The sequence below is a fragment of the Frankliniella occidentalis genome, unplaced genomic scaffold (genome assembly GCF_000697945.3).
Source record: "Frankliniella occidentalis isolate FOCC.00 unplaced genomic scaffold, Focc_3.1 Scaffold53, whole genome shotgun sequence".
In the NCBI taxonomy this organism is placed as follows: Eukaryota; Metazoa; Arthropoda; class Insecta; order Thysanoptera; family Thripidae; genus Frankliniella; species Frankliniella occidentalis.
The window spans coordinates 740,911-758,712 of record NW_026267183.1 but is presented as its reverse complement, the minus strand read 5'-3'; the positions used below and the strand labels follow the sequence as shown (position 1 = coordinate 758,712).

Below are 17,802 nucleotides of genomic sequence, written 5' to 3'. Positions count from 1 at the left end.
GGGGACAAGCAGGCGCCTCTAGCAGTGTTCAGGCAAAGTGGGGCATAAGGCGCGCTAAAGCAGACATAAAACGACGCCAAGTGGGCGAAAGGACGTCAAAGTATAAGAGAGGGGACATAAGGCCGAAAGTCGTAATGCCAAAGAGGTCGATAAGGCGAGCTGGACACGGTGGGGGGGGGGGGGGCTTAGTGGCGCATTTAGTGCCCTTCACCTTCAAACGCATGTGCCCGTGAGAAGCACTTATTCCGTCAGGCGAAAAAAAAAAGTGGTCGTGGCATGGAGTGGCCATTCTGGTGTGTGGCTTATCTCTGACACTCCAACCGCCCATTCCCACCCACCGCAGTCCCGCATTCGGCTGGTCAATAAAAAGAGTTACCCTCTCCCCCCTCCCCGGTAGAGAGAGAGTGAGATTCGGTTCGCGCTGAGTGACACTTTGGCCGAGTATCGGGCATCGGGTGGCCTCCGCGCCGTCCTGGAGGAGGCACTCGTTAGAGATGCACGTGTCCGCCGGCCCGGCCGTGTCCGCTGGCACGCCCACGGTGCCCGGCTCGCGGGCGCCTCGCCGCCGACCGGGCCGGGCCGGGGCCGGGCCCGCTCCCCGTGCAGCCGCGGCAGCTGCTGCTGCGACCGGGCCGATCCCGGCGGTGTTACCTTCCTGCACGTGGGAGGACAGGCGATGGGACAGCAGAGGGGACAGCGGACAGACTCACGGGAACAGCGATGGACGGCTGTATGGGAACAGCAACAGCGCGGCCCGACCCGAGCGCGTGATTTAATGCCCCTAAGAGGTGTTAAAAATAATTCACTCTGCTGAAATACTACATTCACCGCGACGGCCTCTGATACTGTCTATTCTCATCGGCACACAAAATGAGATGTTGAATATCGTTTCTGTGTGCCGGTGTAGATCGTTGTTATAAGTAGTGGGTGCACCGCAGTGGAAGCAGAGCGCGGGTGTTGGTGGATAGGAAACGTGTATGATGCAGAGAGTGCGGACACTAACTGCACACTTCCTCCAGCACAGTATTGCAAGGCAACCGCCTAACCCTCCCCCTTTCACCCGCTCGGGCAGGCCGAGCTGCTCGCCGAGCTGTACCACGCCCGCACAGACTCAATGATCTATGGTCGTGATTCGAGTTGGAGTGCCCGCTCCACTCTACCCAGCGACATCCATCGGGATTACCGCACTGCCCGACTGGACGGGACGTGTCCTTCTCCAAGTCCCAGCCCAAATCCCTCCCAGAGTATCGCCTCTGCTGGAGGACCATCGAGCGATGCAAATCGTGTCAAAATCCCCCCTGTCTGCCCTTTCCAAGGATTCTACTGTTCGAGCTATGGGCAGGACCACCGGTACCGGTGAGGAGAGCCCCGTGTCCTGCTCGTAGGTTAGCAGTTGAATCGACTCACAACCTGCTGCACTGTGCATTTGTCCTCAAATAACTTAAGTATGCTATAGAGCATGGGTGGACCCGGGTGGACCCGGTATGGACCCGCCGCACGGAAGGGCCTAAACTTGCGGGTCCACAGGGGTGGACCTGCCGCACGGAAAGTGTTAAAGTGCCGCGGAGCATAGTTTAGTTATAGTCCTGTTATAGTTAATTTAGGTTGGAGATTTACGAGAGCACATTCTTTTTACTAGCCAATGCATTTTAAGTCGATACGTACTGCATGTATTTGTACGATTACAAATTGTAATTTTACAACTTGCGGAGGACCTTCTTGCAGTGCGTCTACCAGCGGTGAGTTTTTAATGGCGCGAGGTGTGAGTACGTGTGCGAGTGTGTGTGAGGAAGTGAACGTGACAGAGAGGCCGATGACTTGTCATGCTCCTTATCGAATCACGACAACACACCACCGACCTACTCACACTCGACACAATGTGTGGTACGCACATAGTCTGGTGTGGAAGTAAGTCATCGCGGCGCTCACCCGCCCTTCCACATCCGGTCCCTTCCTGCTCGCGACCCTCTAAATAATTCATCGGTGTTTTCCCTCCATTCATTCCTTATTGAGAGAGGAGGATAATTACAGAGGCGCCGATTGGTGGCGATGCTATCAGCCCGGCGTCGCGCAGGGCAGCCGCGTTAGTGGCGGGGCGGGGCGGGGTGGGGCTGGGTCCTCGGCGGCTCCTCTCTGGTCGTCTCGATGCCAAAATGGAATCAATTGCGTTGGACATGGCATGGGCGTGGTGGGGGCCGGCCGTCACGCCACCGGGGCCCCCCGTGCGCCCACGGCTGGACGGGACGCGAGGAGCCATGCAGTGAGGCCGTGAGGAGCACACTTAATGTTTGTTTGTGTTGTACGTACTTGAAATGGTTGTGTGTAGTCGTGATGTACCAGGTGACTGATTAACCCCCTCGTACTTCTGTAACGGACGGGCGGGGGTGTCTTTCGCCCCTGACCAGTCGCCTATGGGGCGGCGAGTAGGCAACCATAGGCCGCATGTAGTGATGCGGTACAGTACAAGTACAGAAGTGCGGCAAGGTTTTCATCAGCCACCTGGTATGTTCAGCTATCTGTTCGTAATCATGTACAAATAGATGGCACACAACATTTGGGGGAGTGTGTCGGGGATAGACACGAACGGAGCTTGTCATCTCACACTCTATACGCGATATGGTCATTTGCGCGGTCACATGTGTCGGTTGATGCACGATTATTGCTCGGGTTAGATGTAGCGTGGCTGGGGCGCCGGGCCGGGTGGGACCAAAATGTAATGTGGAACAAGGTATATAATCGACTCGCGATAGGGCGATATGGATAGCGGCGCGGCGGTGCTGTATGTTCCGGATTACTTTGGCGAAGTGTTATGAGAGGGAAGGGTGGTGGCGTCCGGGCGGGCACGGCGTGGCAAGGCATGGCGTGGCGTGGCGTAGCGCGGGGAGGTCCAATCGGACCCCCTACCAGCAGGGCAGCGCTCGACAAAAAACCTGGTGCTGCTGGCTGCTGCCCGCCCGGGGCGCTGTGTGAGTGAGAGGCGAAAATGGTCGAGGAGGGCAACACGAGCCCTGTTGTCAGGACGGCGATTGTGTGTGTGTGTGTGCCTGTGTGAGTGTCTGTGTGTAGCATACAGCATAATACGGCCGTGTCAGGGACAGGATCGCGCGCGAAAAGAGTGGAAATTGGTTAGGGGGAGGGGGGGGGTGGAGGGGGAAGGCAATAAGGGCAGGCAGGGTCCAGCTAGCAGAAGGGGAAGGCCCCGCAGCCCGTCGTGTTGTTGGCAAACCCCTTTGGGCAGGCTGTATCCGGACAACACTTCTCTGGCAAATCCCTCTTGTAATGGGCGACTCCTTTCCGAGCAACATGTTTCCCGTGCACGGCTTTTAAAAAAAACCCTCAAGCTTTGATGACAAAACCCTTCGGACTATTTTTTAGGGTAACGCACTAATTTTGTCAGCAAATTTTTTTTTCGCGGAAAAAGTGTTCCAGTAGTGTGCTCTAGTCCAGGCTACCCTCATGAGATGGAAAATCTTACGGGGCAACCCGCGAGGGGCGCTGCTGGGAGGCAGGAGGGCGCCGGGCTCTGAGCGCGGGCGGCAGAGGGTGGGGCCCCCGGGGGCGGTAAACATCCGAGATGAGCTCTTCTATGTTTCTTAGCCCGGGGAGGAGGCATCACTGCAGCCCCACCAAACACCACCTGCTGATCAGCGCCACGCCGCCGCTGGCGCCTGCTGTTGTAAACGGTTTAGCGGCTCACGGAGAGGGTCTCTCTCTCACACGCAGCCACCACACCACCACCCGCCCCTCCTGAATCAAAACGAATCCGCTTAACAGGACCGCTGGGGGACGTACAACCAGACCGGCGTCGACCAAACCACCTCGAAAAGTTTCGTCTCTTTTTCTTCTGCTCCCCGAGGAGCGCACCCGCGCGCAAAGCTTACGCGGCCGCGGACAAAGAAAGTCATAAGATCACATTCTTTTTCTTTACTTTTAATCCCGTTTGCATAAAAGTACTGCTGACGCTTGTCTAGATTAATTCTGTGTGGACTGCGGCCGTCTGCGAAAAGGGAAAAACGTGGAGAAAACACGGATTATGGAGAAGCAAAACCGAAGCGTCACCCAGGTTGCATTTTTTTTCCTAGGGGTAATGGCTCACTGGAGGGGTACGCGTAATTTTGAGGTCGATTTAGGGGTGGAGGAGCCATGTCCTAGCACATGGCGCCCCGGATGCCTGCCGGGCGGCTGCTCAGCACCGGCGAGAATTTGAGCCAAACTTTGGCCATAATTGGCAAGCTACACGACCGCTCGATGTGCCTTAACGGCCGCTTAAGCAACGAGCAAGCTGATGTTTCTCGGACAGCTAGTAAAACTATTGTGGTTAACCCTCATCTTTAAAAGAAAAATGTACAAAGTGAGGAATTGTGTATTTTTTCTAGAAAACAATTCGAGTGGGCCTGAAGGTCCGACCTTGCCCAATATCGTCACGTCGAAGAGAGGCCCAGGACGCCGACAAACAGTAGTGGTTGCTGCACGCTATTTGCCCCCCCCCCCCCCCCGTCACGCCCCGTGGGCGCCAGATAGCTCGACATTGACCTGCCATGGGCCATGAGCCGTGAGCAGCCGTGAGCACTAGAGGCGCACTGCCATGGGCAAGCGGGCGCAGGCGGGCGCGCGCTCGCACCACCATGACGCCCAATGTCACCGGCTGGACCCGCCCGGCCAGGCGCCGCCCGGCGCCGCCCCGCCGATCCCAATTGAAGCCGACTCTAGCTCATAGCGGGGGAAAAAAAAGAAGTGTGAACGCGTGAGTTCTGCAGATTTTTTTTTTTTCGGAAGACGGAAAATATACTGCACCGTTGTGAATAGGATTTTCTACGAGATGGCTGGTCTGACCATGAGCGCCTTGCATTCCAAACGATAGCTTTTATCCCCTGCCTTCCTTTTATAAAAATTAAAAATTAACGCTGCGTGGGGTGGCTAGTGGCGGCACACTTTCTAGTGGGTATCGTACGTGTGCGCGGCGCGCTGCACTGCCGGACCGCGCACAACGTCGACGCCGCAGCGCGCTCAGCGATCGCCCCACCCCGCTTTGCCCCACCCTGCCCCACACCGTCCCGCCACGCCCCGCCCCGCCCCCACCTTGCCGCGCCCCACCGCGAGCCCCGCTGACGTAACGTGCAACCGTTGCGATACCTCACGCTGCCCCCCCCTCCCCCTCCCCCGGCTCGCGAGTATGTGTTACTGTGTGCGGAGCGGGGACCGCCTGCGCGGCCGGCCCGGCGCTCGACGTGACCCTAGGACACAAAGAGACATTTGCTTCATATGAGAAAATGATGCCTCCATACGACAAATTCAAGAGAGCGGTGGGTGACCGCCGGAGGGGCCAACAGGGATCTGATCAGGAGGAAGGATTCGAAACAGACTGGGGTAAAAAAATCCATCTTGAAAGCAGATGATACAAGTTTAAGAATAGGTCTGTTTCCAATTTATTTCTCTCATATTTAGCGGTCATTTGTTTATGGTTGCTTGATACTTGTAATTTTGGAATTATGTTTAGTCAAAAAGTTTTTCAGGTGTTTATCATTTGCTAAAAAGTAGGGGGGGGGGGGCTCTAACCTCGAAACTAAATTTCTTGGCCTGGTTATTCTTCTAGCCGGGCATGATGTTCTTGTGCTGTCCCGGGCGATCGTGCCCGTCCGACGCGATGTAACCCGTGCCCTGCTAATTCTCTGCGCCGCCAGAGCCCTTCCACTTTCGTGCTTGATTACAGCCTTAGTCAAGGTTTTGCCTTCCCTCTCTCTCTGTCTCTGTGTCCCTCTGTAGCTCTGTCTGTCTGTCTCTGTCTCTGTCTGTCTCTCCCTTCCCCCCCTCTCTCTCTCTGTCTCCCTCTGTCTCTCTCTCTCTCTCTCTCTGCTTTGTCTCTCTCTCCCCATTCATTCCCTCTCCACCTCTATTACCCTCCCTCTCACTCACCTGCTCGGCCGTTGAACCATGTCCCGCCATAGTGCGCTAAAAGCCTTCGCAGGCCTCCTGGCGGCGGGGGAGACCCAGTGGCCGTGGGGGAAGGGTAGGGGAAAGGGGAAGGGGGCATACTCTCAGCTGCGTCTGCCCTCGCCACCACCGAGTAAAATGTAGCCGCGCGCCCCCGAGGGTTTTACTTACTTAGGGGGGCGAGTCACTTAGGCCCTTTTGCCCGTACATTGCGCCCGCCCCTCTCTCACGGCACGGCGAAACTCCTGCGGGCGTGGAAGGCAAGGGTGCGTTGTAGGCGGGGTGTAGGTTGGGTTGGGTGTGGGTAGGGCGGGGCGGGGCGAGGCGAGGCGAGGCGGGGCGGGACAGCTGGCGCGCGTTCGACGGCCTCCTCCCGGAGGGTCCCATGTGCGCGTCGCTTTCTTGCCCGATAAATTATCGCAACACGCGTCGGGGGTGCATCGCGCTTCACAAATCCAGGAGCGAGCGAGAAAGATAGAGAGAGAGAAAGAGAGAGAAGGAGAGTGGCAGAGTTTCGATCGTAACTTCCGCGTCGCCTTTTTTTGTTTGTCCGCCGCCGTGTCTCTCTGCTCTGCCCTATGTGTCTATAGCAGCAGCGGACGCTAATCTGTGTCAGAGGAAAGGGTCGCTAGCTGGCGTTATTGATTGGGTTATTGTAACAAACCGTGGCAAACAGCAGTTCCGGGTGAAGGGACGCAGGTGTGTGCCGTGTGTGTGTGTGTTCGTCGGACGGGGTGCCGCACGGCGTGGGGTCAGGGGCTCAGTCTCAGTTCATTTCATAGAGTCGATCGATCGGTCGTTACGTAGTATTTGTTTCTGCTCTTTTATATTATTTGGCAGTGTAGGAGGGGGAGCAGGGAATGCCATATGGAATGCCCCCGCCGCCCCGCCCGGCTGGCCGTGCCCGTGCCTCGCCTCAGCAGCAGGCTCATGCGGCTGCCTGCCCTGGACGTTGACGTGGACGTGAGGGGCACGCTCGTGCCACTGGCAGACAGAGAGACGGCGCGATCGACCAGCCTTCCCCTCTCATACTTCCCTTTACATGGCTAACAAATTACAAATCAGAATGTGTGGTGAGAGTTATTATCATTGTTGTGTGTCGCTACGAGGCCAAGAGTGCGTCGCAGACCTCGCGCGCTCGCTAACACCGACCAGGTGAGCAAGTACAGTACAAGGGCTTGCGAGACACACTTGCGCGGGACAGCTAACTTCCTTTCTTTTTTTTAACGTAGCGCCCTCTTAAAATATCCCTTCGCGTCCCCTATTGCAAGTGCAGCGTGCTGCGGCAGCGCTTCAAGGGACCAGAAGGGACTCGCCCGCCAAGCCGCGCCCCGCCTCGCCTCGCCGCGCCCCGCCGGTGGGCGACACACCTCAGCGACAACGGGATCCGGTCGTTCGTCATATTACACTCAGTACTGTTCGCAACTTATTTTCTCTTTAACGTCTCAGGCTACAGCGAAACGAAAAAAAAATTGACATAGGGGCCTGAGTGCCATGCATGCGGAGAATCGTGTACGTTTCTTTCTGCCGATAATTTTGTAACAATTACTGCACATGGACCACACCGGAGTCATGCCACATTGGAACCGTTTCAAAGACCCGACCCGAATAGTTCATGTTTCAGTCAAACTGACAAGTTCTCTTTTCCACATGAAATTTTGACTCGATTTTCAACTTGATTTTCGACTGTTTCCATATTCGTCAATAACATTTTGCGATCGTGACCTGTCCGTTCAACGCATGCGGGCGAGCGTGCTGTTTGTCAAACACGGTGTGGGCCGGAAGGTTGGGCGGAGTTGACGCGGACGGTGACGTCGTCCCGCTTCTCTTCTTCCGGCGAATCAGTGACACTTTTGTGAGTCACGGGGGGTCAAGTCGAGGGAGGCCCCCCTCCCACTACTACCGCAGTCCCAGTCCAGCTGAGGTGGACAGCAGACGGAGGGGGCGGACCCTGCCGGCCGGGAGGGGAGGGTGGAGGGGTGGAGGGGTGGAGGCCACGCAAGACAACGCAGCGCGACGATCGGTCGAAAATCAATCAGCAAGGGAAATGCAAAAACGGCATAACGAGGAAACAAAACGAGGACACAAATACAACCGCCCCGTCCGTCCGCCACCCCCACGGAGGTCCTGGTCGAAGGGTCATGCCCCCAATGACGGTGCACGGGAGGGGGGTCGGGGCTGGGGAGGTCGAGGAATGTGTATCAGGAAGGGTCTTGACGTGAGGTTGGGGGGTGGGGAGAGAGGGTTGTGAACGATCACATTCGGAAAGGGAAGGGGTGGGCAGGGATGAGGAAAAGAATAGCGAACGGTGTTTCTGACGAGCCTGGTGCCGGTGAAGGCCTAGGCCTACCGGCATCGTGTACGACGGCCTCCCGGCCTCCCCCACCCCCTTCTTCTTTGGGTGCACGGTGACGACCACGAAGAGGTGGAGTAGGAGAGGGTGCGGAAAAGTGGGAGAAGAGGGGGGGGGGATCATGATACCAACGAATTAAGCGGGGGGGGGGAGGGCGGCACAGGCCCAACAGTGCGTACGTTGGGTCCCGTCCGTCACGCAGTGCCCGCCTGTCACGCAAATAGACGTACAAACCGCGGCGGCCGGTCTACACCGCTTGTACTCTATGCCACCGCAAGCGCCGCGTGCGTGGCCGTGTCGCCCGGGCCTGGGGGGGGGGGGGGGGGGCAACCGGCAGTCGCCGCTGCTTTCGGTTTAGACGATCCCAACAGCGATAATGATAGAGTCATAGCGTGTCCCTCCCCCCCCTCCCCCCCCCTCTACCCCTTCCACCGATTGTGTTGTAGTACAGTCCGGCAGACCCCCTCCCCCCCGGCCTTCCTTCGAATCCCCCTCCAACAGGACCATTGTTGGGGGGGGGGGGGGGGGGAGCGTGTCCGCGTGAACGGGGGGGGGGGGGTAAGCGTGACTATTGTATGTATAGCGAGTGCTCCGTCGTCACGAGCGAACGAGTTGTCCGTCCCAAACGGCTAAGTGAAAGGGCGGTGGTATAAATGCTTATCTCGACTTATCGCATCCGACGACTTACAATGAGCAGGCCAAATGTGCCACTTATTTGTCCTGGAGCCAAATTAAAAAGTCACTCGACGTTTGCATGTTTTTAAAGGTGTCTGTAATAGGGCAACAGAGGGAGGCACGTCGAGTCACACCTCCCTCCGATACCCTCTGGTCGATGCCGCTCGTTTGGGGCGGTGGTGCTGCTGGTGACCTGTGCGGCGCGGTGGTCTTACCCACTCCCCAGCCCCAGACCCCGCCCCTGCGCAGGATATGCTCGTGCCTTCGCCCCCCCCCTCCTCATTTCCACTAGAGTCACCTGCTGGTCTCCGCGCTGCACGAGGGAGACGGCCAGGAGTGTGGAAATATGTAAAATCCGCCGCCGCTATATTCTCTAGGTCACCGCGGCCACGGACCCGCTACTCGACGTACTTTTCTGTTTCTTTCTCCTCCTCGACAGAAGTCCCTCCGTTCCGTGTGGGCGTCTTTACCAGAAGGAAAGGTGAAGGCAGTTATAACACGACCTCCAGCACAACACCCCAGCTGGTGGCTGATATTCTGATATATTCGTAATTGTTATCATTTAGTCACCCGCATTAATTATTCTCAGTGTCGCCCGGGCCCCCAGGGCTCGTGCCGCCGCCGGTGGGGCTCAGGGTAGGCCGTCCGCTCGACACGGCTGTCTGACGGGACGGCCTACACTGGAGCGCGGCAGGGGCTCGTGCCTGCAGGGCGCGGCGCGCGGTAGGCCGGCCGCACGACGCGGCTGTCTGACGGGCCGGCCTCCTCTGGAGCGCGGCAGGGGCTCGTGCCTGCAGGGCGCGGCGCGGGGTAGGCCGTCCGCTCGAGACGGCTGTCTTGACGGGACGGCCTACACCGGAGCGCGGCAGGGGCTCTTGCCCCCTTCCCGCCACTCACTCGGTGGCTTTGTGTGTAATCGTGATATGATGGTAATGCTAATCAAGACGACTGTCATTTCTCCAGCCGTGACGATAATAACAGAAGCGGCGCTTTGGTGTCGCACGCGAGTCGTGCCGCGCTGCCAGCCGCCGAGCCCTGCCAGCGTCGCTCTGAGGCAACGAGTCTTCGTGACGATTCCCTGCCACAAACTCCGTGTATATTTTTCAAGCGTCTCTAAACATGATTTTGATTTATATAAATAACTGGGGCGAAAAATAATTGCCCACACTCGTGGATTATTTGCGTCAGAGAGCGGGAAGAACCTGGACCGTGGATGCCGGCCGGACGCAGGAAGTTTGTTTATCTGGGCCGCGGAAAGGCGAGAGAGGGAACCGGAACGGAGAGGAACTTGAATGCAAGTTGAGGAGCGTGCGGCCCGGGCCCGAGCGGAGCGGGAGGCGAGGGGAGTTTGGGAATCCCAGCGTGAGAGAGGACGCGTCACCTGGCCAAAGAGGCGGTGGATCCGCGAATTGTATGACCTACAAATCGACGGAGAAGTGGGGCGCTCAGTAGGTGGGATTGAGGGGGGGGGGGGCGTCCAGTAAGGCCAGACCTGACTGCAAAGTACGGACTATTCCGTGTACTGGGCGGTCCTATCTGCGACCTGACGCCGGTACAAATGGTTTGTATTTGGTTGGCCCTTTTTTTAAAGGAGCAACTCCATCCTCGTGGCATGTGTGTTCCGAGGGAGAAATCACCTACAAAATGCTTGTTGTCTGGCTAACGCACGCCGACGCGCGGCCGGGCCGCAAAGGCTCGGTCGGTCCAGACTCCAGACGCACCGCCACCTCATCCCACTTTCGCTGCTGCTGCTGCTGCTGCTGCTGCCGCTGCGGCTGCTGTAACAGCGGGCTGCTCGGGCCGCAGACGGTCCGCCGCGCCGCGCCACGCCGCCGCCGCTGTGTTGTGGTGCGGGTTCCCCCCTGGAGCCGCGCGCCGGCGGCCCCGGCCAATACTCACCGGAGACGCGCCTCGGGCGATCCATGAGGCCACCGGGGCCTCGGCCAACCAGGGAGGAGCTGGCGACGCGCGGCGCAGCCAGCGAGCCGCATCGATTGGGCCCTTCCCTTGCGTGGTTAACTATGCAGGCGGAATACTGAAATGTCCGCGCCGAGGAGTATAGTAGGGCCGAGGGCTGAGGGCCGAGGAGGGGAGCGGAGGGGAGGGGGGCACGGCGTGACCCGCAGGGGGTGATAGAAACGGTGTCGGTGAGCACCAGCAGGGTTATTCCGCAGGACAATAGTAGGTGAATCCGCAGCACCATAGAAGGGTGATTCCGCAGCACCAGCAGGGTGACTTCGCAGCACCCCGCACAGAGGGAGTGGAGAGAGGGGTCCCTGGTGCGCGCTGCTCGGCGCTCTCCTACAAAAGGCCGCGAGTGTGGGAGAGCATCGCGCTACCGGGGGTCCGGTCCGGGGTGCTGCAGCAGTGATAAGTAGAGAGGAGGATGCGCCTGGGCTGCACAAAGGAGCGCTTCAGGGCGTGACACTGCCCATTATTGGGCTCCTCCTTTGGCCTGCGGGCGCGCGGGGGGCCCCGGGGTGCCCCCCTTGGGGTCCCCTCCTCGGGTTCACGGCCACTGTGCGGGGGCCACCAATCTCGGATGCTGCTGCAGCGGCCCGGCCACTCCGCCGGTGGCCCAGCAGCGTGTCCGCGTGAACGTCGTGAACGTCGTGTAAGTGGCCGCTTCCTGCAGCGAGCGGCGGCGGCGCTGTCGATGCAGTGCGTCGCGGACGCACCGACACGCCGGCGGGGACCTCCCCCCCCCCCTTCTTTCTCCTCCGCGTCAGCGGCCGACCGTCGAGAGAGGGCAATGAGAAGGAGGAGGAGGTCCCCTGCAGGCGCGCGGCCACGGCGCTGCCGGTCAAGTCAAGTAGTGCGAGCAAGTGGAGCAATAGGGGGTCATTAATTGCATCCGCGCAATATGTCAGGTGACGCGCGTGGCGCGCTCTCAAAGGGGGGCGGCGCGGTGACGGGTCTCTGTAAATGTTGAATGAATGTCACATCACCCCCGCCCCGCCCCGCTACGCCCCGCCACGCCCCGCCACGCCACGCCCCTCCTCGGCCCACCCCTATTATCCAATAAGCGGGCGCGTGGCTCGGTACAGTCACGCACACATTGAACAAAAACAGATTTCTCTTTTTCTTCAAAAAAAATAAAAAAATAATCTGACGCTAACTCGTAAACGATAGGTGGTTTGACAGCAAATCCCTCCCCCTTCTTCTTCTCCGTTGTCCCGCCCTCTCCCCCTCTCTAAAAAAAACAGCAGCAGACGAGGGTGAGAATTGCTCTTTGTGCGAGTGTTTAAAGTGAGATTTTCGCCGCGTCGATGGACGGAGTTCTAAAGTTGCATTTTGTTTTGTCTGTGTTTGCAGGATGATCAAGGAGCTGTGGAGGCGGGAGCTGCGGCTCGACCTCCTCAGGGCAGACTACCACACGCCGCAGAAGTTTACACAGACTGAGGTAAGGATTACACCAGGTAGCTGGTGAACCGAACCCCGCGCACTCTGGTATAGTTTAGTCTTGTGGTTTTTATCCTGGGACTATTCATATTATTTTTAGTCCTCGTGACTTTCATACTGACCTATCCCAATGGTGTGGTCCGCAGTGGCAGGACCCGCGCCAGCCGCCCGCGCTGTGGTACGTGGTGTACCGCTGGCTGTCCGCGGGGCTGTTCGTGGCCGTGGCCGTGTGCTCGGTGCTGGACGCGGGCCGCGAGGGTCAGGACCTGGGCGTGCGCTACGTCAAGTGGCCCATCTACTTGACCAACTGGGGGCTGGCGTGCTGCTGCCTCCAGGCCGCGCTCGGCGCCGGGCTCGCCACCGCCAACTTCGTCCAGGAGAGGCGACAGCGCAGAGGTCGGTATCCGCCGCACAGCATCTCTCATTCACTGTAATGGACATCCAGTTGATACCCCCCGCTCTTGCATTTATATACTTCGTATCGAGTTGTTGTTCGTCTAAGTAAAATTGTACTACGGCAATGTAGTCGCTTTTAGCTGCTCGGCTCGGGTATCTGGTTTTAGTGTATTTTGTAGTTTCCGAACCAAATGCCCGACTCTGGACTCTGCGTCGTGATTTCTACACACTTCCTCGCGGTTTTTGGGTGCCTCATATCTGTCCCGCGCCGCCGGCCTCGCCTCGCTTTGGTGGACGCGAGCAGCTCACCCCCGGGTGCACCCACGGGTGCTCGCGCGCACCCGTGGGTGGACCCGCATGGTGGTGACGAGGGCTGCTTTTTGGTGTTGGTCGCTACACAGGTGGCAGGCTGCCTCGGACGCTGTACCACCCCCTGGCGCCGCGGTGCAGTAAGTGTGACACTCGTCAACACCTTTGCTGGGGTGTTGCGTTGCACGGCGGTGGTGTGTGATGCCGCCAGTGCGCGCGCGTGTGTGTGTGTGTGTTGCTTGAGAAACCTTCAACTAACTCAAACATTCGCACACCTTAATGGTGCACGTGCAGCAGGAAATCCATAGTAGAGTGCATGACACTACGCACTGCTTCGTGTTTGATCTTCACAGACTCACCAGCTGCACGTGTCCTGATCGTCATATCGTGGTACGTGATAAAACGGGTGTGATTTCTAATATTTTTTTAAAAAAGTTAATTTTCTTTGTGGTCGCATAATTATACGTATAAAATGCCCCTCCCGCACTGACGTGGCACAGCGCCAGAGCCTTCATCGACACACAATTACCCCCCGGCGAGTCTTGTCGATACATTATTCGCACGCGTATTATTAATAGTTGCGCGCGCGCGCTCGTCGAGCCCTGCAGCGCGGTGCTGCGTGGTGCCCGGGAGGGCCACCGCCAGGACGCCCCCGTCGGCCACCCTTCCCTTCCCTTCCCTGTCCGCCGTGCCGTCCTTGCCCTGCTCCCCCCCGATCACCTGACTTCCCCCCCCCCCCCCCTTACCCCTCCCATCGACCCCTTACCCGTGTCAGCGGCACATTGTCGGCCCGCGCAAGCCCTCCAGCCCTCCACCCTCCACCCTCCACCCCCACCTTCTTCTGCCCGTTCCCCTCTCCGCCATAAATGCCCTTTATTTAGCGACTGTTTTGTGAAAGGCAGGCCGGAGGATCCCGAACCGAACGTCGGTAACGGTGGTTCCCATCAAATCGGGGTGCAGAGCCTCGTTAATCGGGTTTAGCGGTTCTGAGGGCGCGCCGCGAATGGGCGCCTTCCACCTGCAACATGCGCACCTGGGCCCTAGAGTCCTACAACAGGGTGGCCGGGTCCACCGACACCCGGAATATTTCGTAGTCATACTGTACCGCTTGCGGCCGTGCGATTCGGGGTTATTGCCTTCCGTCTCTCCCAACGGTGTCTGAGGGATCATCCAGAAAGTGCGTCCGTTTTCCTCCCGCTTCATTGGGCAAGTAACGGGAGCTCGGCGCCTGCGAGACTCAGAGTAGGCCACCCCGCGGTACACGCATGCGCAGCATACAAGATATTGCCTACCCGTCAGGCGCTAAAGAGGTTGCGGAGACTGAACTGAACAGTTTCGTAACGGCGAATGACCGACGTAGTCTCTGGGCGATCCCTTTCGTCCCCTTGCGAGTTGGCGACGCGCCCGCTTCATGCTGTACGGTATAAACTAAATTGTGGTCGGCAGTCTGTGGGCCATCCTGTGTAGACTCTACTGGAACTGGACACATGCTTTCCTCACCCACCGCAACGCTGCTGCCGTCCTCCACCCTTTGCTGGGTGGAGTCACCGTCGACTCGAATGTACAGTCAGTCACATTTCGCCGATATTGGCAGAGCACCCCTAATGTTTTGTGTTTGTTCTACAGCGGAGCGCGATGCGGCTCCGAGCGGTCAGGGGGGCCTCGGGAGCCCCGGGGCGGTGCTGCAGGCGCCATCACTACCCCTGCTGCACCGCCTGTACTGGGTGCTCAACACCATCTCCATCACCGTGGCCATTGGCATCACCTGCACCTATTGGGTGGCCGTCTACGACCCCAGTGAGTTGAGATGACCCCGCGTCTCTTTACCTGCCTCCCCCTCCCCTTCCCCCTCCTCACAGAGGTCCTGACCCCGAGCATCTGTACTTCCCCCGCAGGTGAACACGTGCTGGACGCGCTCAACATCCTGGTGCACGCCGCCAACTCGGCGCTCATGCTCGTCGACGTCCTCATGTCGGCGCACCCGCTGCGCCTGCTGCACGCCTTCTGGCCGCTCCTCTTCGTGTTCGTGTACCTCAGCTTCAGCCTCGTGTACTTCCTGGCAGGCGGCACAGACAGGTGAGTGGAGCTCTACTTCAAGGTCCCCGGGGCTGACCCTGGGAGCCTTACCCTTCCTCACGAGCACGAGCGTGTTGCAGGATGGACCGGACGTGCGTGTACCCGGTGCTGGACTGGGAGCGGCCGACGCGCACCACGGTGGTGTGCGTCCTCGGGCTGAGCTTCGTGGTGGCCGTGCACACGGCCGTGTGGGCCCTGCAGCTCGCCCGGCGCCGCGTCGCGCGCTCCCTCCGCGAGGCCAAGGCGGCCGCCAACAAGGGCGAGAAGAAGGACCCCGGCGTCCAGCTGGACGCCATGGCGTGAATCCACCTGCCCAAGACTTTAATACTGCCTCCCACCTATACGCCTGCCTGTCTCGTGCTGCTGTCCAACCTTTTAATTGATTTTGCGTGATATGTTACTTATGAACATGAACTGTGAACATCTTGTCCCCGCGGTCGGTTTGGCTGAGAAGGCCGTAAACTTATTCTGTGAATATTCCATCGTGACATCCTAAAACTTTTAAAACAATCAAGGCTTCTTTTAACACTTTTCGTGCGGGACATTTTTATGTTGTTGTCCCCCCTCAGAGGCGTGCCTCACACTAAAACTCCAAAGTCTTGATTTTTATCAGAGGCCTATGAAAAAATAGACTTCAGGCACTAATGGGACATTTTTAGGACTCACCATGGAGAACCCACTGCACGGAAAGTGTTAAAATAATTATTTTCCCCAAAAGCATATCAATGCATTTCCGCATCCTTATAATGAATGATATCTGTGCCCTCCTGTACTATTCATTATTTTGGGTTTATAATAATCCAGGGAATTTACAGTGTCAGAATACGCACATTCTATCATTTTATTTCTGACCCAGTGTTTGATCATCATTTTGGCTTTCTGTAGCTCTGTGTACACCAACTCATCATCTCTCATTTTCTTTTTTCTTCTCTGTAAGATGGCTTGATTTGCTAAAGAAAGGCAAATTTTTGGAATCGTATTGTTAAACAGACAAAATTTAACAAATAAATACTCCAAGTGGCCATAGGTATTATTGGTTTGTTCAGAATTAAAATTGGTTTAATATATGAATTTGATGATTTTTGTAAATATCATACAATTTAAGTTGTGATTAGAATAACCCTATGAAGAGTAACTCTCAGGAGAATTATCTTTGCCAATGTTTATATGTTTTATATTTGAGTGTTATTCTTTTCTTTGTTTGAGTCACCTCAAGTTATAAGACTCATATTCTTTTGTGATATTTATTTTAAAAGGCAATTCACTTGAATATTCTATATATTCATGAATATAGCAGATGTATTTGAAGTGGCCATCAAATGTCGTCCTTGGGCTGCCTGCACAGAGCAGGGGTAGACCTAAACTAGTCGTTTTGTGTACATCTAGTATTCGGTTATATATAAGAAAATGGTATTACGCTCAGTATAGAAAATGTAGTATAAATCATGCATTCTTTCCGATAAATTTAAGGCTTTAAAAAATGCGTGTTTTTTCCGTACCGTTTCCCAAGAGCAGTAGCATTCTTTAGCGATTTTGCGTTAAGATACTATTGTGCTGCATGAAAACAATCCAGAACATTGCAATGCCATCGATAAGCTATTTGTCATTGGTTCCTCATCCTACCTCAGTGTTTTAAAACACTGATTTAGTTAGATTTATCATACCATTTCATTTGTATTTGTGTCATGCCTAAAGACTTTAAGTTCTATTTAATATGTTTCTTATTTTGACATCAACACCTGCTCTATTTATAGAAACTTCAACTTTAACATTTTGCAGTCTTCTTTGAGGCCAGTGAGGTGTGAAGTCTTGGTCGGCTTCAAAGCAGAGTTATATATTATGTCTGTTGAAGATTTTGGAATGCATTTTTATTGTTATTGTATATATGCATACATATATATCTGTATGTGATTCGCAAGCAAACCAGTGATAAGATCAGTAATGTCTTACATTGCGTTATTTCTTAGGATTTATGAGCTATGTTTGATGCATGTAGTTTGTTGTCTATTGTCATTTTTCTGTTAATTGTATAGTATTTAAAGCATATATACCAGTAGACTGTGTTGAGTTCCTTGGAGGAGGACTATACTTATACATTGATATTACATGTGTGCTTTTGGCATTGAGCATATTTCAAGTGAGTTTTCCACTTTAAAACTAGACATTAATATGTTGAATGCAGGATGGTTTTTGTATCATTTGACCCAAGTGATGACTATATCATGGTTTTACTGCACTCAGTATGTAAATTTCAGCTAGAATTCCATCTGTAACTCTGTGATTTTTGAAAATTTACTCATTAGTGAATTTCCTTTGAGTAGATGAGTAATCAAAGTAAAAGTAACTGAACAGATAACATTTGTCAGAATGGTATGTGGCTTAACAAATATGCTCAATTTTATTTGCTCAATTTGTGGACTGTCCATATGATGCAGTGAGCTGCTTAAGGACCTGCTTAAAGGACAAATTGTATGATAATTCACTTAATTTACAGATCATTTCACAATCTGACAGATGCTTTGAAACATTTGCATTGTTTAAAATTTGCAACATGTCTGGGGCAAAGCATATTTACAACCATGGCCATGTAAATTCTGTTCTATTAAATGTTATGGATTTAATTCAGAACTATTCTTTTTTCGTTACCACTCTACTTCCCG

General features: G+C 55.6%; 1 protein-coding gene across 3 annotated transcripts in view; it reads left to right on the top strand.

Annotated features, from left to right (window-relative positions):
- The window catches only part of LOC113210917 (protein rolling stone-like), a 41,961-nt gene extending 24,200 nt beyond the window's left edge, over nucleotides 1-17,761 (top strand). For 2 of the 3 annotated variants that reach the window (XM_052267539.1, XM_052267540.1), the window contains exons 2-7: nucleotides 12,275-12,362; nucleotides 12,508-12,757; nucleotides 13,159-13,206; nucleotides 14,693-14,863; nucleotides 14,962-15,142; nucleotides 15,223-17,761. In XM_052267539.1, coding sequence (XP_052123499.1) covers nucleotides 12,275-12,362; nucleotides 12,508-12,757; nucleotides 13,159-13,206; nucleotides 14,693-14,863; nucleotides 14,962-15,142; nucleotides 15,223-15,445 — 961 coding nt within the window. In that variant the 3' untranslated portion in view covers nucleotides 15,446-17,761. The remainder of the gene's footprint in view (nucleotides 1-12,274; nucleotides 12,363-12,507; nucleotides 12,758-13,158; nucleotides 13,207-14,692; nucleotides 14,864-14,961; nucleotides 15,143-15,222) is intronic. The other variant, XM_026429112.2, reaches the window with a different exon arrangement.
- Nucleotides 17,762-17,802: the final 41 nt, after the last annotated feature.